We start from the raw sequence: 20,602 nt of genomic DNA, 5'->3' as shown, positions 1-20,602 counted from the left end.
ACTCGCAGCGACCCTCGGCCGTCTGTTATCCGGTATGTCCGACGCAGTGTTGCCTGTCTTGCGACCTGTTCGTTCTTCAGTCCATGCTAACCTCGAATGCAGCCTTCTCTCCCCGCTCTCTTAGACTCCGTACCGCAACGCGGATGCTAGCGAAGCACACAACAACAACGACACACACACATACTTGTACCAACACAACCGCGCCTAATAAGCCACGCTTTTCATGGAACGGGAAGCGACGTAACGATCAGACGGGACATGGGACAGGCGAACGGAATTGATGCGGGGGAAGGGGGGGTAGATCGTAGGATACCACGACCAAAGTGTACAGCATAGTTATGGGCACAAAACTCCACAGGGGCAAACGAGTTATAGACAGGACAATTTCTTCTCTTTTTTTCAAGCCCAAAGTATGCTGTGTAAATGGTCTCACCCGAGGCTGAGTTTCCTCGGCTTTTCCACAAAGTTCGGCCGAGGGGTCCGGCTTAAAAATGTTTTGTCAGGACCCTTGCGTCATACCCAGAATTATTTATTTTCTCCCATCCTACTTGTAGCATTCAACATCTGCGATCACCCACCATGTGCAAACATTAAGCACGAAACCATGAAAACAGGAACCATTTCTCTGCCAGGCATGTAGCAACCACTGCTGGCGTTTCTATGACACGAACCGAAGATGCGGGCCTGTCCCCCGCGCTCGTCGAGACCGTAGCCGGGCTCTCGGCCGGGTCCATGGCCACCCTAATTGTCCACCCGCTCGACATTGTCAAGACGCGAATGCAGAGTCAGCCTCTCTTGTTCCCTATCAATCCTTTCCTTCCTTCTCTCAATTTGAGAAAGTTAACAAGCTAACAATCCCACAGTCTACCGCACCACCCTATCCACAACCACAAAAACAACATCCGCCGCTACCCCTCCAACAACCGTCTCCCTAATCCGATCCCTCGTCGCAACCGACCGCCCACTCGCCGCTCTCTACCGTGGTCTGACCCCAAACCTCCTCGGCAACGCCACCTCCTGGGCCTCCTTCTTCTTCTTCAAGTCCCGTCTCGAGCGTGCCATCGCCCACCTCCGCGCTCCACCACAACTTGAACCCAGCCCAGCAGCCAAAAGACAAGAACCCCAAAATGATACCAGACACTCCCCAACCACAGAGCCCAGCACCGACACCAGAAAGCACCGCCTCACCCCCCTCGATTTCTTCCTCGCCTCCCTCGGCGCCGGCGCCCTAACCCAAATCATCACCAACCCCATCTGGGTCCTCAAAACCCGCATGCTCTCCTCCGACCGTTCCGCCGCCGGCGCCTACCCCAGCATGTGGGCCGGTGCCGTGCGCCTGCTTCGCGAGGAAGGGCCCCGCGGGTTTTATCGAGGCCTCGGGGTTGGTATGCTGGCTGTGAGCCATGGGGCGGTGCAGTTTGCTGTGTATGATCCGTTGAAGAGGGTTTATTTGGCTAAGCGGGGGAAGGAGAGTGAGAGTGAGGGAGGGGGCCGGAGCAGCAGTGCTGGGAGCAAGGGGTCTGCTAGCGTATCCAACGAGGCGACAGTCGTGCTCTCTACTGTATCCAAGCTAGTCGCTGGCGCCACGACTTACCCGCTGCAGGTGCTGCGTAGCCGGTTGCAACAGCACGATGCCGAGGCTCAGTTTGGTCGGGGCTTGTCGGGCGTGGTGCGCAGGTTGTGGCGTGAGGAGGGGATCCGCGGGTTTTATCGCGGTGTTATGCCTGGCGTGTTCCGCGTGCTGCCGGCGACGTGGGTGACTTTTTTGGTGTATGAGAATGTGAGGTATTATTTGCCTCGGTGGGCACGGAGTGGGGGGCAGGGTGATGTGGTGGTTTAGAGGTTGGGTAGATAAGAAGGTTGAGTGTATTTGTGTTGTTTGGAAATAATATGATTGGAGATGGATCTTGAGATATCCATCCCATTGACAAGATACCCGTCCTGGGAGTTCACCGTATTTATTTGACGTTCCTCCCAAGTAACCACGCTTGATTGGTTTATATGGCCTCTTACGCGGATATAAATGTCTCTTTCTCAAGGACACCGAAGCTTCCGTTATGTTTGTCATACTGGGGAACAGATAGGGAAACAGCTCGAGTCGGCCCCAGGCTACCGTAGGAACAGTAGCACCAGTTCTGCGGGTGTCCGACGATACTGAAGTCAGTTTCTATCCTCCGAGCCCGAGTAAATGATATATAAGAGGACACAATGGAAAATACACGAAACACTTGATTATCATGTTATAAACGTGGATATCATGTCAATTGAGTTTATCACCCGCGGATTGCCGCTCCCAAATTGTACAACATTGAAAACATGTTTTCGTTTAGAGGTGCAAGTCTAGTACTGGGTCAGAGTACGAGTCTGATCCTACAAGTCACGTAGGATATAAACCTGACAAAATAAGCAGTTATCAAAATTGTTCAACACCACATTCGAAAACTACAATACGTAAAAGATCAAGGCCTTTGCCGAGTTTTCAACCTTCTTCGTTTCTACGTCTACGTACGATTTGTTCTATTCCACCGTGCCTCTGGCGTAAATCCAACCCAATAAAAGCCACTGAAATAATTTAAGATCGAGACGAATACAACATAAGAATATTAAGAGGAGCACAAGGATCAACATATGCAAAAACACCAAAACGAGGCTGATATCAAACCGCCTTCCATTCACGGCAAAGTTAGTTTAATGCTTACAGTATCTCTTATTTGGCACTGATGATGCATTGGATGTCAACGACAAAGTCTCAAAAGCTTCTTGTCTAACCTCGGTGTATCATCACGGCAAGACCCTCTCTTCCCACTAGTAAAAAGGCCCTTATCTATCTTCAAACCACAATTTTCCTCTTTTCTCAGAGCCGAAAGGGCTCGGTCTTCTTGCGTAAATGACTATCGTTTTCTTGTTATTCACATATCCTTTTGTGAAAATAAGCTTGGATAAGAACTGAGGCAAGACGTGCGATATGTCTCCGTTGGTGTCCAACACATTCATCAAACACAACAGCATAACTTTCACCACTTAGCTCAACGTTGTCTCTCAATAGTCCCTCCATTTTGGCAGGGCCATGATTCATGCCTCGCTCCCAGATTCTCCTGGACCATCCCGACCACCGTCCATCGTTCACAACTCCCTCTCAAGCATCCGCCCTCCGCCCTCCGCATTTCATCCCAGGGTACCGTAGCCAAGACAGATCTCCACCCCCAGCGGACCAGGCATCAAAAAACGAAAACACAAGATCTCACTGGATCAGACTTGCCCTGGATCCTGAAGGATATCCCCTGATGTGAAGGCCTGCGCAGCCCCGCTGACTGCTCAGGGACCCCAGCGCTCCAGCCCGTTTACCCCGGCCGCCACAACACCAACGTCGTCGCCGGCCTGCTCCAACACTCGACCAGCCTGTCTTTTCAAGCATCATCCCAAAACATAGAGCAAATCCCTCATTCCGCCCCCAAAAGAACCCCATGGGACCCTTAAGCGTCGGGCTTTTCACCCGGCGACCGCAAACCCCTAGACCCAGGCCGGCCCCCGGGACAAGACAAGACAAGATGTCTTGACTAACTTAGTGTAGTCTACTCGGCCAGATCAAGCTAACACCCAACACCGGGCCTTTTTTTCTCGCCTCACTTGCCTCGCCCTTGTCGCTGGAATATCTTCCCCATTCAGCCGCCCAAGCTAGTTAGACAACGAGGCAAGACACCTCGACCACATGGCCGGCCGGACTGACTGACTTACCCCTAGTTAACAACCCCCAGTTGCCGAGTGACCCCCATGCCAATTTACCCTGTGTCGATTCCTCATCCAACAGCCGCCGCCACCACCACCACCATCACCACCATCACCACCATCCCGACTAACAACAACATCAACAAGAACCAGGTGGGGCCGGAAGGGGGGTAAGAGTGGGAGAGCGGCTCATCTGAAGGAGGAGGAGGAGGAGGAGGAGGAGGAGGAGGAGGAGGAGAAGGGAGAAACCATAACGAAACAAAAAAACAACACGAAGGGAGAAAACGCCACAATACCCATCTCATACCCGCGCTGCTCTCTCTCTCTCTGTTCTCGTAATAGTGATCAACACAACTCCCGAGACAAAGCTGCCATGCCGCCCGTCCGCCCGCCCGCTCATCCACTTGTTTGTCAACTTGCCCGCTTACCATCATCTCAGCGCGGCACGCGCAAAAAAACCTCTTCCCCCCATCGACTCGCCACCCGAAGCATGAAATGGGTAGTTGGGCAGGTACGTGTAGGTAGGGAAGGTAGGGTAGATTCACACCCCGCGGGGGAACGGCGGCAGTGCCGTTTCGTCTCAGTGGCCGGAGAGCGAAATAAGAGCCCGAAGACCAGAAACGAGGAATGGAGAACGGGGAATGAGGGGCGGGAGGAGCAAGGGACAGACAACCTGAGGGCAATTTGGCCACCGTGTGTACGTACACGAGCCTGGGCGGCGGTCTCATCTACACACCTGGTTTCACGGCTCCAGTTTCCTTTCGCCGGCGTAACCAACGTTGCCCCCCTTCCCCCAGGTCCAGGTCCACGTTCAGGTCCAGATCTGTCCGACAATAGCCAGGACTTCGCCCCAAGAAGGGTAACTATCTTGCAAGTTTCATCCATCGAGGAGACGCAGCAGCAAGAAAAAGGGGTTCGGTGGATGTGGGAGAAAGCAGAAGCAGGAGGACTCCACTCGAGTTAAGGAGCTTGCAGGACGATACGACCTCGAGGCTAGGCTAGAGGGGAGAAAAAAACAACACAGGAAGGATGGTCCACAAGAACAGGAGGACGAAGATGGCATGTGGAAGACGGGAGACTGCCCGATTCCGAAGCAGGTGTGGCCCGGTCCTTTGTTTACTCCCCTTTCCCTTCTTCCCATTCCAGTAGAAGTCGATGAAACGGGAAGAGCAAGGAGACCAGACCAGAAACCGGGCGAAAAGTCGCGAAACGAGGCCCGATTCGGGAAAGAGAAAGAAACAACAACAACAATCAGCCCATGACGCTAACTGGTCCGACTCCTTCACGTCATGAGTGTACACTCAGAAACTCCGCCAGTCGATCACTTGATGGATGAGTTGGGTTAGTCGCTGCTGCCGGTCTCCGGATCGGATAGCGTTCGCCGGATCATCATCCCCATCATCATCATCATCATCGTCGACATCATCATCGCCCATCATCAGCCCTGGCCGTCCACACGGCGCCTCCCACTCTCGTCCCGTCTGACCTCCCCCGTGTTTCTCGTGAGTTCCACTCGTAATGGATTTGTGTTTCGATCAATCCTTTATTGTTTCTTTCTCATGCAGGTACGCAGCTACGTACTCACAGCCAGCCATGTCCTGACATGAGGTCGCAGTTATTTCCAATGCAGATGCAGATGGAAAAACAATGAAGAGAGAGAGCAAAACAGCCCACTCCCGTGCCCTTATCCGCTTGGTCTTCGAGCACTGGAACCGGCCCCTGGGGCCCATTCCCGCCTGGGCGCGGCATGGCAAACAAAGCAAAAGAGTGCAAAAGGGACGACCCGAGAAACGGCACGGGAACGACAGCGGGGATTGCGTGCGCAACAACTCCACCGTGGACAGTTGGAGAGAGACCAAGAAGGTGAGGATGACCAGACATGGCCGGCTAAACGAAATACACCTCGGCAAGGACAATTCAAAGACGGGATAAGAGGCTTCCCCTCCCCCCCACGTACTCTGGTGTATGTTTAGACTCTCGAGTGAGGATCGACCTCTCCCGACGGTGACACCCCGGAACGTCGCTGACGCGGGGACCACGGGAGTAATTAACTGCGTCTGGAAATTCTCCAAGAGGCGAAAACGTAAAATGGTTCCCGGGAGGCAAAGACAGAGAGAGCTCGGGACCCGGGGGAACGGAAACGGCGGAAGGAAGCGAAGGAAAGAGAGGGCGAATAGAAAGGGGAATGCGAAGAGCAGCTGAGAGGAGGAGGAGGAAGAGGAGGGGGGGCGAGAGTCAGGACAACCTGAGGAGCACATGTTGTCGCCATCATCGTCAGAACCACCACTACCATCACCGTACGCACACACGCACGCACGTACGGCTACTGTAGGCAAGTACCGTGGGAGCGTGGACACACGCCCCCCATCAACGCATTGACGATCCCGCTGCCCACTCTCAACTTCAATTATGTCCCCCATTTCCCTTCCTTCACACACACTCTCCACCACCCCGAGCCCCGGGATCCGGCATGGAGTGTTGTTGGCCACGTCCTGCGCCAGCCCCATTCATGTACGACGTCGTTCTTCATCCGAATTAGGGAACACTTGAACCAGAAGCCGAGTCCATTTAATGAACCTAGGAAAGTCTTGGACGAAAGGAGGCATCGAGACCCACGGAAGAGGGAGGGGGGATACAGCCTGTGTGCTTGTGCAGTTAGTATGTGTGTATGTGTGTGTGTGGAGGTATGTCTGCAGTAACTTGGTGTTGGTCAAGGCGTGCGGCCGCAGAACGGGCCGGCTGGTATCAGAGCTAGACTTTGGGCCTACTGCGGGAGAATCCTGAAACTGGCATAGTCGATTCGCCGCCGGTGCGGTCGTGTGGCCCCTCTTCTCTTCCTTCTTCCTTTCTTCTTTTTCATTCCCAACCTCCAACCATCGGCTCACACAGCCAGACGTACCGCAGGATCTCTATTGCAGGGGCTGCGGAGCAAGATTCTGCACGTAGTCTCACCGCCGCCATGTGCATATGCAGGTACGGCACGATGCTACACATTCTCGAGAGAGAAATAGAAAGAGGCGGCCCTCTCCACAAGTCGTCGGAAGAGCAGCTTGCGTCTTAGGTGGGGGGAGGGGGGAAGGGAAAAGAAACGGGGAAGTCAGTCCGGCTTTAGCGTCATGTACCCAAGTGCGTCCTCTAGTCAGCTGGTGAAGCGGATACTTCGGCGTCTGGCATCGAGCGACACCTGCAGAGTGCAGACAACAAGAGGCGAGGCGGACCGAAACAGTTAGCAACTCGTTGTCGCGGTAGTGGGTGAAGGGTAGCGGGAGAAAACGAGGCAAGACAGGGCAGTTGAATCATGAATGCGTGTCTCACGGCCTGAGATAGCTCCTGCATCGGAGAGGAGACCCGGCAGCGGTTTCCGTCGCCTGCATCTTGGACTTCAAGAATCGAGACACCTTTGGCGGGCTGGGGTCGAGAGATCCTCCGGCGCGGCGCCCAGCTCTTTGCAGTGGGCTGACCAGGCACGTGCAGCGGAGGTCCTTCAATGGGATCGATGGCCAGGGGGGGAGGGTGGTCGGTATTTACACTGCCTCTGTAACTTCGTAACCATGTTCACAATACGTGTTGTTATGGCCCAGTAAGAACAACGTAAACAACCCCAGGGGGCGAGTTAAAGGCACAACCGCCCGTCATCTGGCGGGCAGTTGACAGGCGCGCGGGCAGAGTTTGTGGACGTCCATGCGTTCGGACGTTGAGTGGCCTCAGTGCCTCGTCCACTTGTCTGCCCGTATCGGCAAAGGAGTAACGTTGCTGCACACAATCCACTCGGGTAGTGGTGCCGGACTCAGAGGCCGCGAGCCCTGGTCCAGCGCAAACCATGCGTCGTCTGGACCCAGCGCTGCGAATAGCGCGGTCGATCACTGCGGAATATCTCCCACACGGCATTGTTTCGTCTCGCTGTGGTTCAACTCCACTCACCTGAGGGAAGCTGGAGCGTCAAGAAAGCGGAATGCAGTTAGTTGGATGGGCGCGCGGCTGATGAACACCCTAGCGCTGGGTAGCGTCCTGTGGGTGAAAACAAAAGGGGGAAAGACATGAGAGTGTGCCAAGACATTGGACCCTGGAGATCTGTTGTGGGTCCGCTTTTGATATGCTTGGCTCGCTCCACGGGTGTGCATTGGGGAGAAAATACTTGGTAGTGGAGTGTGTGCTTGAAAACATAAAATAAAAAAACAAGCCGGAAAAACACAAGCAGGGAAGAAGCAAATGAGGGGCGATTTCGCCATCCTAGAGGCTCATCATCAACGCCATTGCCGCTACCCTGTGGATACTCGAGGTCTGCGATATCTTGACTTTGCCCGCCCGCAGGGATGACCCGGTAGAAACGACCCAGACTGGGGCATGGAGCTCTCAGCCCGCAACAAGTCAAGTCTAAGCCCGAGCCCACTGCGGCTGGCGGCTCTGCCCGTTGGGAAGCGACTCTCAAGCTCTGAGTCGCCAACGTCAACACCGCGTCTGCCGCAAACCCCCACTAGGAACGTGCTGTGTCTGTTGGCGAGGGAGCAGTTGTTGATGAAGCGAGCCGCCCGGAGAGTTCTTCGGGCTCATAGGGAAACGGCCGCGCGCCCCGGTCGATCTCCATTCCCAGCTCCGTGGACCTTGGCCGCCACCGCCCGCCACTGCCGATAATTGAGCAAAGATTCGAGCCGCATCTTGACCAATCCGGGGTAAAACGTCAGGGATGAGGGTTCTGGGGGCGTCACTCCGGGGCGTCTTGTTTTGGAAGCCCTTGATCTGGTGTCGTTGGAGTTGCGGCTTGTCGGGGAACTTTCGTGGGGCTCGACTCGAATATGGGTTTGCTGCAGGAGCCCGTTAGTGGTCACCAAGCTCCTTCGGCAGGCCAAAGGGATGCTTGAGACGGAGACATTGCCGAACGAAAAAAGGCGGTTGTGGCACGCAACACAGCATGCAGTCCGTGCTCGGATGCAGGTACCGGGTGCGGTGGCGGAATTGTGATGGACCGGGAGCTTGCCGGATCTTGGGGGCGGCCTGTTCCCGATGAGAATCCATCGAAAAGCCGGTCTCTAAGCCCAACGCCCACCCGGAGACGTCCTTCTGTGCGTTGCGCCCCCGCGCGGCCGAGTTTTACATCAGATGCAGGAAGAAAAATGCAAGTGCCGAGTGGGGTGAGAATGGCCCGGCGGGTCGGTGTTATCATCTGCCTCGGCATTCCAAACCGTATGAGGGTTTAGTGGCCCATTTGTGTTCCCAAGTCCGTCTCAGCCGGCCCGGTGGTGACGCCGGCCATTTTTTTGCAAGCACTTTCGGAAATCTCGACTTTCGGGCTGAAAATACCGGTTTGACGGTGTCCCGTTACACCGAGGGTCCGTGCTTCTCAAGGAGCCGGCCAGCCGGGTAACGAGCGGGCCAAGGGACGGACAACCGGGGTCTTTGGGTTTGCCAATGGATTGATTCCCGGACGGTCCGTCCCACCGTGACCCGCCCCCCTGGATGAAGTCTGTGCCCCTGTGTCCGTGAAAGACATTTCCGATACTGCGATGCTGGAACCCGTCTGTCCTCCGTGATCAGATCTTGCAGATGCTTTGCTGCTCCCCCGGATTGCAGAACCAAACACCCAAAGCGTCCGTCTCACTCGCCGCCGGTATCGCTGGACAGCCGAAAATACGCAATCCGCGCTAGGCGACTCAAATGTTATTGTCGCCGACCACAGAGACAGACCGGGGCCCGTCTTGCAGCCGTCAGGGTACGCATATTTTTCCTTTACCCCGCCCCCACCGAGGAAGCTGGGGGATCAGGACAATGGGCAGACTGGCTGTAACATGGGCGTGCTAATCCACCTGTTGGAGCTGATGACGATGTCGCTAAACATGCACGCTGCAGAGAGCGATGATCGGTTGTGGGACGCCGCGGTGTCTTGGCTCCCTGACATGCTAGGCCCAATGCTGTGCGTCCAGGACCTGAAAGATGGGGGGTCAATGTTGTCGTGGCACGTCCGCGGAGTACAGTCCCGGTCGCGGAGAACGCTGCTCTGGGACTCTGGGAGTGATAGGCCATCCTGCTGAGAACTCCGTGGCGTGTTTCGACGAGCTTCTCCCGTGCAACCCCTTCCGCCAAGTTGACCCGCCGAAGCCGGTATCCTGCATTTCGCTGCCGCCCTATGAAAAAAAACTTCATAGATAGGGAGGAAGGAATTGGGGGTTGTTATCGCCGGGATGCGGGGCTTCACTCCTTGGCCTCATCAGGTTCACCGCTCAGGGCAGAGAGAGCGGGGGAAGGAGGATGAGGAGCAGTGGGGGGTGCGGATGATGCGACACCGCGCAAATTTCTCTGGCGGTGCCAGCAAGTTGGCTCGTTGACCCGCGGACATGGAACGGGGACGTTCGATGGACCGTCAAGCTCACCACTGGGTCACATCCACCCACCATAATCCGACACCAGCCGATACGAAAGGATAGGACTGATAATGTTAGCGCGGATTTCCCAAGCAGCGGCTGTAACCGATGGGATCGAAAACACCCGAGGTTGGGAGCCAATGGCGGAGCGGCCCTGGGGGGCAGGGGGCTTCCAAGCGACGAAACCCTCCAAGACTTCACGGAACGCTCAGGGTGAATCCCGTGCCCCTCGCCGCTCTTTTACTTGTAGGAGTTGGGCGCGGGAAGTGTGATATCTAGCCCATGGTGCGTGTCATTTGGCCCGGCGACAGTTGACAGGGCGCTTTCTTGCGATGAAGGGGTGGTGAGTATCCCAGGCTGGAGGGGATCGTTGGGGATCAGCCTCGCCAAGAGCTCCGTGGGCAAGACCGGTTGCAGCAAGATGAAATTGGATCGAGATTCGGTGCTCGCGGAAACGAGAAATGTGTGCGTGCGCGATGTCGGGACATCCATCTCTTTCGGCATTTGGCAGAGAAACACCGGGCTTTGCCCTCGCTGCTGAAAGCGCAGGAGCGACGCGCCATTGAGCTGACGATACGATGGTGGAGAAGGAGCGATCCCGCTGGTGGGTCTCGGTGATGGTGAGCGAGGTTTGAGTGGTTGAACTTCCAAAGGGTCATGGTAACGGTAACGGTAATGGTAACGGTAACGGTGGCGGCCAGCGGACACGGGAGCGGTACCGCCCGCATTCCGGTGCAAGAAGCGAGCTCGCAACGGGGATGATTGATGGAGAGTCAACGGAAAGGAACGGCGTCGTCAAAACCCACTGCCGTTGCGACATGGGACGAGGATCAAAACCCCCACGCCGAGATGACAGCAATTCCCGAGTGCAAGGACTGCGAGCCGCTCCCTCTTTTGTTGATGCTGGCCGTTTGAGCAGCACAACGCTCTTTCTTTTAGAGGGAATGGCGTTAATAGTTCTGAATGCGCAGAAGGACGGTGTCGACACACGTAACAGAAACAGAACGGTCGCTGCTGCCCACCATTACCTAAAGCCGTTGCACGCACGTGTCCTCTCATCATTGTGGAAGCGAGCCCGTCGGCAAGAGGGAAAGTGCTCTCCAAGTTTTTGAGTGGGACTTTGTCGTGGGGACCAATTGACCGCGCAAGATTACCCCGAGCCTGACACGGGGGATCTTCCACAAAACCAGAGCGCTGGAATTGCTAAAAAGACCGGGGGCCTTTCCTCGGGGCACGCTACCCCTGAAGCGGAAAAAATGTGTGGTGGAGTTTTGGAGAAGGGAAAGGTCGGGCTCTCGCGATCACTTCATAACGTACCCACCAAGGCCACCACCAAAGCTCAGACTTTGATGATGCCGCTTTCTTTGATCGGCTTGGAGCGAGTAGGGAAGAGTGTGTGGAACAAGGGAACTTTGCCTACTCCCCTGTTACTTCTCACCAGATAGCGTACATTGGTCGGGCCCCTTTTCGACCTCGATCGATCGGTTGATGTACGATGATGTTTTGGGCATGCGGGCAATATCATCTGCCTTTGATATGGATGCTGATTGGCCATATTCGGTAGATCGTTCTGTCCGAAGAGCTCAACCCCCCTCCAGGATGGCCTGTTATGAGCGTTAGCCTCTTGAAATCTCAAGCCATGCTCGGCCTGGCGGCGCTCGCCCTTTGCCCCAAGGACCCGGAGTGCCGGAGAAAGGATCATCATCGCCGCCGATTTGAGCGGACCCCATTAGCGGGTCACCGGCTGAAACGTCCATCGTTCTGGGAAGCATCTAGTGTACACTAATGGTCGACCACGCTAACACTGGTCGTGGCGACGTGAGGCGTCTATTGGCGCGAAACATCAACAAAAGGCTTCTTGAAGACTCCGCCCGCACTGTTGCTCGCATAAGGCCGGCCGACTAGTCGAGTTTACTTGCCTCATCAGTCTCGACCTGCATCTTGCCGAGTAGCTCGCGGATCACGGCGGGAAGAGTTCGGACCTAAAAACGCTAAGACTCTGGCTTGCGGCCGGGACAGACTTCCGGGGCGATTAAAAAAAAATCAAGTTTTGGACTACTGTATGTGCTACCGACTTAGCAGCTGCGATTTCCCCCTCAAGCCCCTCCTCTTTGCAGAACTAGTATGTACTTCGCAGTGGGAGCAAGAACCCAGAACCGTGGAGTTGGGATAAGTAGAGTGTGGCAAAAAAGCGCTGCAAGGAGTTCCTGCCCGTGTCTGGCAAGAGAGTCCCATCATCGTTCGGGGGTGTATTATGTCAAGACCTCACTCAGGAGCTGAAATGAGCAAAGTACGCGGTGAGGCGGTCCATGGTTCTCGAGTGGTCCTCGCGTGCGGAATCCCGGGGACTGGACTCATCTCTTCTCGATGAGAGCCCTCAGATGACAAGGTGAAGAATTCGAAAACATTGGGACTTCAAAGTGAATGCACTGCAAATGTTGCTGTTGAGAGCATGAACCCGCTGCTTGAACACCAGTTCTGCTGGGGATGCTGGCCGCCAATTGTTGGAAGCAGGATGCCGGGGAAAAGAAGGATCAGGGTTAAGTGAAAGCGTGGCAATTCTGCAACTTTGTGTCGCTGAGCTTTGTACGTTTGCTGTTGGGCTTACTATACTCAGCTGTTAGGTTACGGTGCCTTTAGCCCGACCGCAATGTTGTGTTCCCAACCTTGGCCATGATAATAGAGAATGGTTGGGCCACCGCGGGAGCGCACGCACCTCTTTGTACAGGCTACATACATACCTACTTACACCAGGTCTGGAGGCCCCATCCCTAATCACGCAGAAGCCAGTCCGTATTCTGACTATATCACAACAGAGCCTTGAATTGCTTCGCTGTATGTCGCTGTATCAAAGCACTGCTGTGTACACTATTCGTACTTCGTCCACCAAAGCACCGGGATATATCCCTGCATTTCAGGGCATGGGTTCATGGGGGGGGTTTGTGGGCGTTGTTACGAGGACATGGAAACCCGGAACGTATTCCACCAACAAAAAGTGTGTGCTCACGCCAAAACTGGTTAGTTAGTTCCCCACATTCCCATTTGTACTAGTAACTATGGATCGCCGGTACGTGCACACCGTTACTTCATCTCTTTTGGGGATCGGCCGTCCCTTCTGTTTTTCGTCGAGGAATTACCTCCTACAGAATGCTTCCAAAAGAATCAAGATTTTGAGATTCTTTGAAGAGCTGAAACTGGTGGCAACTTGCAGGTTGCTTGCAGGTTGTCCCCGACATAAAACGTTTGAAGGTATCCGTATTTCGCCCGCTAACATCCTCCGCGGAGTGCCAAGTCAGAGCCTCAGAACCGAGCTGAAATGGATGTGGTCCCGACAGCAGGGACGCATGCACGGCCCACTCCGGGATGTATCCCTCGGTGCCCCGGTACCGTGATGGTGCGGTCAGCAACCGTGGTATTGGGAAACCGAGTGCCGCGCTGGGATTCGTTTGAATTCAGACGGGCACGTTGGCCTGTGCGCTGCAGGAAGCGCACGTATCGATCGACCGAGCATGTCCATTTTACACCACATCACAGCTTGCGCGGAGCAAGGTTGGGAAAGAAAGCCAAGTCTTGCAGAAAGAGAACAGGTGCGAGCGTGGAAGATTGTTTCGGACGGCGAGACCTCGCCCGCGCTCGTAATGTGCATACTGCGTAGTGTACATAGATGGTGAAGGAGCAGGGACACAAGCTGCAATGGGAGTACGAGTGTGGGAGATACGTGGTAGATTATGTATGTAAGTCCCTGCGAGAGATGCCAATTTAGCGGGGTGTTGTCCTTGGGTTTTGGGGGGGGGGGAGGATTTTGGTTGTACTATGTTGTGTAGCCGTGGGCCTCCGGAGCCACGGGAGAGAAGCGACGATTCAACGTCGTGAGCGGCACGTCTGGCGAATGCCCGCCAGTGATTGAAGAGGTTCCACTCAGCACCCTTGTCGTTGTTCGGGGCCAGCTCCCACACTCAAAGCTCAACGCTTCCTCATACCCCCAGATTATTCGACATTATCTGTTGTTAGTACTTCGTACTGTGTAGGTCTTCCTGCCACGGAGGCTCGCCGAGCTGAAGACTTACTCCGTACACTACACTAACTAAACACCGCATCGTCGCAACCTGGGACGTAACACTCTGGAGAGTAATTCATGCTCTCCAGCGCAGGACCCGTCCATCCGGTCCTAGAAATGGCACCATGCGTGCGGGATTGGTCTAGGCTGCGATTGGAGCAATGAAATTAAAAGCAAAGCAACGCACATTCGACGCTCTCGCAAACCCTTGGTTCCCCGAGGCAAAGGAGATGCGGAGGTACACTACAGGAGGACAAGGTAACAACGAGAGGAGGACGGGGCGCTGAAGAGATCTCAACTCGCGCCATCTCGTCGTCATTTCTGCTGCAGGATCTTGGTCTAGCGCCAAGCGGGCGCCAGGACAAACAAGCTGCAGGTTGCAGGTCCGCTTGACACCATCACCACCAAAAAGAAAGCAGCGGCATCTCTTGAGGGAGGTCTGGGTCTGGACTTGGAAACGACAGTGGTCCCGGCCATCGTCTCGCCCCTCCTCGCTTCCGGTCCCGGTACTGACTGGGGCAAAATGTCTCAGTACAAGGGCTCAAAAGCGGGCAAATCGAGGGCGCGGCGCCCATCCGTTGGACACCCTCCTCAAAACGTCCACCCCCCTCCCCGAAAAAACACGCCCATAACCACCCCCCTCCCCCCGGATCCCAGCCCAAGTCCCTAGTGTCCTTTTCAACAACCACAAACCCCGGCTCATTCTGCCGTCCGTCAGGCCCCGCTTTTCTAGTGGGGGTCCCGGTTCCTGGTCCATTCCCCGGGTGGAAACAAGAGCCACAGGGGGAAGACTGGATCCGGAAAGTCATGGGCTTGGATTCAGGGACCTCGACCTTGAGCGTGGAGCGCCACTCCATGGGCCCCTCTGTTTGATGAGATCTCTGCGAGACCTGTGGTGACCCGGCTCTCTGGCTCGTTCCGATCGCGACCCCTGCCCTTCTGTTGACTGATATAGCAGGCCTTCCTCCCCAACCCAAAACGCCTTCTGGTCTCATTGTCTCGATCACGATCCAGAATTCAGCACGGAACGGTTTGACACAACTCCCCTTGATCTGCACTGCCAGTTTCTCCCGTGTCTCTCACACCCTTTATACATATATCCCTTCCCTATATCTCAGTTCTGCTCTTCCTTTTGGAAGTCACCACATCCACTTCATTCTCTCCAGAACGACCTACCAACACTCCGCTCAGCATCCACCGTACATATCTGATCTCACCTCGCCCTTGACGAGATGGCTGTCGGCAGTCTACCTACCGCCCCAGAGACTTGGGGCCGCTGGCCTCAGCCGCAACACGACGGTGCCGACTTCATGATGCAGAACGGCATGGTTCCTTACGACTGCAGGACAACAACCGCTGCCCATGTCCCGCGCCCTGACATGTCCCACCATTTCCTCCCGGCCACTTTCAACCCAACCCCGATGCCCACGCCTACCTCTCCTCAGTACCACGCCCCGGCCTCTTATGGGGTGTACGACCCGTATGGCGCCCAACCAATCCTTGAAGCCCCTTTCAAGCCCCAAGAAGCGCTGGAGCGCCTCCAACCCCGGTGTGTGGTGTCCGAGTCAGTGGTTAGCCGAGAAGAGGGCCAAGACGATGTGAGCGGGCTTCCGTTCGCCAAGCGGAGTTGCAGCCCACATGTCAAGAGCGAGGCCCCATCCACTCTACCTAACTCGCCGTCTCCTACGGCTACCGACTCCAAGCCTCGGGCACAAGCAACTCCAGTTCACCAATTTCACACAGCGATCGACAATGTGATGCGGGTGATCGAGTCCAAGCGCGAGATTCTCGGCCCCGCAAACGAAGGGGCTGTGGTTCAGATGGAAGAGAAGGAGGCGATCAAGGAGGCACAGGTGCCAAGGACTCGCGGAAAGGCGAAGCGTAAGCGCTTCTGCTGTGACATTCCTGGGTGCTCCAAGATGTTCGCTCAAAAGAACAACCTCGACACCCATCGCCGATCTCACACGGGCGAAAGCCCATATGTAAGTATTTCCTTCCCTGCTACTTATTGGTTATCATATTCTCACACGCCTCAAGGTCTGCCCTTACTGCCAGCGCCGTTTCACACAAAGCGTGAATCTCAAGGTACGTTACCGTGTTCCTACTAGCACACATCACAGCAGTCTGACCCGTTCCAGACCCACATCAACCGCCATACCGGAGAGCGGCCCTACGAGTGCCCCGACTGCGACAAATGCTTTCCCCAGCTCTCCAACGTGAAGGCCCATATGAAGACACATGTGAGGAGGGAGTTGCGGGCCGTCTGGGTGTGCCGATTTGCCAACTGCCCGAAAGCCTTCACTGCTAAGGGCAACCTCAAGGTATGCCCGTTCCTCACCAACTACGGGACCACAAGTCTAACTTGATACACAGGCCCACCAGAACACCTACCACGCCGAGGAGATCGATGCATTCAACAACAAGCTCGCTTCTATGAAGGACGAGAGTATGATTTCCGACGAAGACAAGGAGATGGCCAAGTACCTGACTGAGGTGCACAACCTTGCCAACAAGGGGATCAAGGGCCGCGGAAAGGGCCGCAAAGTCAAGCGGGTTATGCTGGTGCACCCGCCACAGCAGCAGTCATCCCCAGCTACAAGTCCTATCAGCACCTCCAGCGAAAACAGCGCTTCCTATCCGATGTCTGCTATTCCCCACTCCTTCTCGCACATCCAGCTCGCTCAGCAGCACCACCACCAACAGCAACAGCAACAACAGCACTACCAGCACCACCAGAGCACACACTCCAGCCTTCCTTATTACGGCCCAAGCAACCCGAGTGCATACAGCATGAGCAGAGGCCCAAATATGCTATTCGGTTCGCTCAGCATCAACACCCGGGACCCGTACCACTATGGTATGGATTCGGACCAACTCAGCGACGCGAGCAGTGTGCACGGTTCGACCCCGGTCATGCACACCTATGAGGACGAGCATGGCCGTGAGCTCACTTTCAGTGAACGGCTTTACTAGTCGTTACGATCTCGAGCTTTGGTTATGTTTTCTCCCTTTTTTTTATTAATGTCATGGGTCGGTTGTCTGAACATGTTTTCGAAATATGCATGCATTTTTTGCCGCCTTCTTCTTGTGCTCACTCCCTTACCGTTCTTCAAATCGGTTTATATTTCACGTTTTATTTTTGGATTAAAAAAAAGAGGGGCCCGAAAAATCTATTTACCAACAAGCGAAGGGGACGCCTGTTTTTGTTTCATGGGAGTGGGCACAGTGTAACTGTTTGGTTTGTTGTTTCGATCCTTGTTTTTTGTCTTTTCAAGTGTGCAAGTTTTGTTATGTTTGGCTTATGCTTTCCCCCCTTTTTTATGTTCTTACGACGGGAGACAACAGCACGTCGACCCGATGGTGGTCAACAATTTTCAAGAAAAGGTGTGGGGAATTGGTCGGTGGTCTGATTTTTGCATTTACGGAGGGCCGGCGATGTACTGGAATTCGCATCTTTAACGCTTTACAGGTTTTTTGTCTTTTTTCTTGCAATACTACAAAGAGGAGGGGAATACTCGGGTGATGGAAACAATACAAGCGGGCTACGTTTTGGAGACGGGAGAGCGGGGGAACGCGACTTTCGTGGGGGAACATGGATAGCATACCGGGAAGTACCTTCCTCAGAAGTGAGGTACCTTGCACTACGCAAAGCACTCCCACGAATTGTATTATATTGATAAAGACATGATATGACTTCTCTCAAAACGCAAACGCAACCCCCAACTGTGCCTCCCTCCCACTTCCCCTCCCATTTTCTGTCGGACTCTCCCGCTCATCACCCGACCCGATTGTTTTCGAACACGCACGCCCCCCACCTTAAGGGATTTACCGATCGCCGGTTTCGCATGATGCAAGATCCGGCAGGTTGAAGGACTGACCCCCTCGGTTGGAGCCAGGACATTTCCAGCCCCATCCAATACATGTCCTGTGCCGCACCCTGACTGCAACCCCAAACCAATCCCGCGGGAGTAAACAAGTACCCAGGGGCGGGTGTCGGGGCGGATGGGATGAGACGGAGTTGCCTTGGGCTCGCGTCTTGTGTGGGTGCTTTGGGGGGAAACCTCAGGTCGCCGGGGCTACGGAGATGCGCGGTGTCGAGCCCGAATACTACCCACACCAAACCCGCCCGGGCACCAAGAAGGTCACACTCCCCACGCCCACACCATCACTTACATGGATCACCTCATCTAGAGTCATTTTTGTTCGTTTGTTTCAAGGAAATGGGCGAGAAGGGACAGGAAGGCATGAAAAACGAGAGAAAAAAATATGAAAAGAGACGAGAATAGATCCTTTTGGTCTAGCTGAACTTCAAGTGCAGAATCGCCCCGCAGTTGTCTGTGCGTGCATGCTGCAAGATGCGATCCAACACAGGTCATTCGGCAGCCTCGAGACTTCCGAGGGGTTAAAGCTGGGCGGTCCAGCGTAGGAAACAGCAAACACAAACCCCCTATGCAGGCAGATGGATACCTACGCCCGGATGGGCGTTGCTCATAAACTCATCTTTTGTGTTGTTCTATGTATGCAGTTAGTGAGTTGACGTATCTGTGCCATGCATCCACAAACAAAGGCACCGGCTTACTCACGGACTGGCGGATTAGACTTAGCTCGCTGTTCTGGGGTAACTAGTTAGCTAGTTAACAACCATACCATCCGCCTTAGCCCTTCGGCCAGCTTGTCAGCTGGACATCACCGTTCCTAGGGACATGAGCTTTAGTGTAAGCCAGCTTCGGTACTAAGTCATTAGCGATGATTTGGTACCGTCGTCTCGCCTGCTCTGGGGATACGAATCGGGTCTACAAGAGGGGGATGTCATACATTACAAAGACTGGGGATCTTCAGTGGTGTTGACAAAGGTAGTGTAGTTACAGGCGGGAATCACGGGGAACCACGGGCCAAGCCTAATGAGCGGTAGTTCCCCCCCTTCAACTCCGTCTCTCCACAAATGCAAAGGGTCCTTTTCTCCGCTTTGAAGACGAGGATTCAAGATGAAAAGAGGGGTTTCCCGTTCCTCGAGCCAGCCCGCCGGCTGGGCACAGCCGGTCGCGTTGTGGCCTTGTCCCTGTCCTGGCCCTGGTGCTGGTGCTGGTGCTGGTGCTGGTGCTAGTCCTTGCACTCGCGCGTCCTGGGGCTGGGCGAACGGTCTGAGAGGGGAATGTCGCAGTTGAAGCCTCACTTTTTGAAGGCGCAGGGAATAATGTCTCGCCTTACACTTACCCTCTTCAGAATTAAGAACAAGAGATGCGCGCGAATCGATGCGAATGGATCCAGTCCCGAGGATTCGAGATCAGGGTCGGCCCAGGGATGCGGGAACGAAGGAGGGGCAGCTAGCAGGGAGCAGGGGAAGAATGGGGGGGTGGTTGATTGACCAACGACATTTGTCGTTCGTAGACGCAGGAATCGGCTGATTAAACAATGAATATAATGAGTATAGTGTACTGCGTCACTAATGCACGGCCTTTCCTCAACCAGCCGGGTCGAATTGACTTGCATTTGCAGTTTGCACTTGCATTTGCATGCGCTCCGCTCCGCGCTCAACCCGACGCGGTACACGAGTTATTGAGTCCAGTTTACGGCGACTGAAGACGACCGTTTGGAAAACTTTTCAAGATGTCTTTGACCCAGCTGGGTTTGGGCACGCTGTGGAGATTCCCGCAAAGGGGAAAGCTCTGTCGATCACTAGGGGTAATTTACCAAAACTGTCGAATTCCAACGTTGTCCGGACGTCCTCAGGACGAAGTACCCGGGCTTCTTCTTCAAACCTCCGTCGTTATCAACCTCAGCTAGTTTAGTTAGTGCAGTTCCAGCTGCATAAGCTCCGTACAAACTATCATTTTTCCTCGGTAACTGCCGTCTATCAAGGGGACGAGTACCATAATAGTAAAGGGGCAAAAAGGCAAGGAGGGAGTGTGTGGAGGCTGGGAGTGGTGTTACTGACGGGCAAAATGCCCGAATCTGGGAATTATTTTCTGCTTCCCTTTGGGGGAGACAATAGGAAAATTTCCCCGATGTGACTTAGCGTTGTGCGAGCGTTGTCGTCCTGGTGCTGGCATTGGTGCTCTGTCGGCGGAGCAATTCGCCCACCGTCTCGCCTCCCCTGACCATTGTTTTAGCCCAGCTTGACGAGCAGGTGGTGTGCCGGATCTGTGTGTCTGTCTCATTGTGGGGAGCGAGAGAGAGGACGATGGCTTGATGGATAACTTGCTGGGATGAAGGTGGGGTGGCTTCATGGGTGGGTTTGGGATTTGGAATGGAACTGGATTGGGATTGGTCAGAGCGAAGGTTGATTGTTGCGTTCCACGTCCCCGGGTTCGGTGGGCGAGTCGGGGAAGAGTCCGCTGCGGTTGAATCCTTGTCCAAACGACGAGTAACATTCGGTTAAGCCGGGGAGTCAAAATCTTGGTGTGCTTGGATTTTTTAGTGGACTTTGGCTAACCACTTCGTAGGAACGTTAGCACGGCTAGTT

General features: G+C 54.7%; 3 protein-coding genes across 3 annotated transcripts; all 3 read left to right on the top strand.

The window, feature by feature from the left end:
• Nucleotides 1-660: 660 nt before the first annotated feature.
• Nucleotides 661-2,118, top strand: C8A04DRAFT_33617 (mitochondrial carrier domain-containing protein; the record flags this gene model as incomplete). Its single annotated transcript, XM_062782528.1, has 3 exons — nucleotides 661-784; nucleotides 864-1,811; nucleotides 2,081-2,118. 3 exons carry the CDS (start codon nucleotides 661-663, stop codon nucleotides 2,116-2,118), a joined length of 1,110 nt encoding a protein of 369 aa, XP_062641474.1.
• Nucleotides 2,119-9,509: 7,391 nt separating this feature from the next.
• On the top strand, nucleotides 9,510-9,752 carry C8A04DRAFT_23895 (uncharacterized protein; the record flags this gene model as incomplete). Its single annotated transcript, XM_062778867.1, has 1 exon — nucleotides 9,510-9,752. The coding sequence occupies one exon, from the start codon at nucleotides 9,510-9,512 to the stop codon at nucleotides 9,750-9,752; it is 243 nt and encodes an 80-aa protein (XP_062641473.1).
• A 5,619-nt stretch (nucleotides 9,753-15,371) lies between these two features.
• C8A04DRAFT_33616 (C2H2 transcription factor) lies at nucleotides 15,372-17,112 on the top strand (the record flags this gene model as incomplete). The annotated part of the gene is made up of 4 exons (XM_062782527.1): nucleotides 15,372-16,121; nucleotides 16,177-16,224; nucleotides 16,278-16,406; nucleotides 16,513-17,112. 4 exons carry the CDS (start codon nucleotides 15,372-15,374, stop codon nucleotides 17,110-17,112), a joined length of 1,527 nt encoding a protein of 508 aa, XP_062641472.1.
• Nucleotides 17,113-20,602: the final 3,490 nt, after the last annotated feature.

This window comes from Dichotomopilus funicola, assembly GCF_033296635.1.
Source record: "Dichotomopilus funicola strain CBS 141.50 unplaced genomic scaffold C8A04scaffold_1, whole genome shotgun sequence".
Taxonomy (NCBI): Eukaryota; Fungi; Ascomycota; class Sordariomycetes; order Sordariales; family Chaetomiaceae; genus Dichotomopilus; species Dichotomopilus funicola.
Note: the sequence above shows the minus strand (reverse complement) of the source record. Positions and strands in the feature narration are given on the sequence as shown.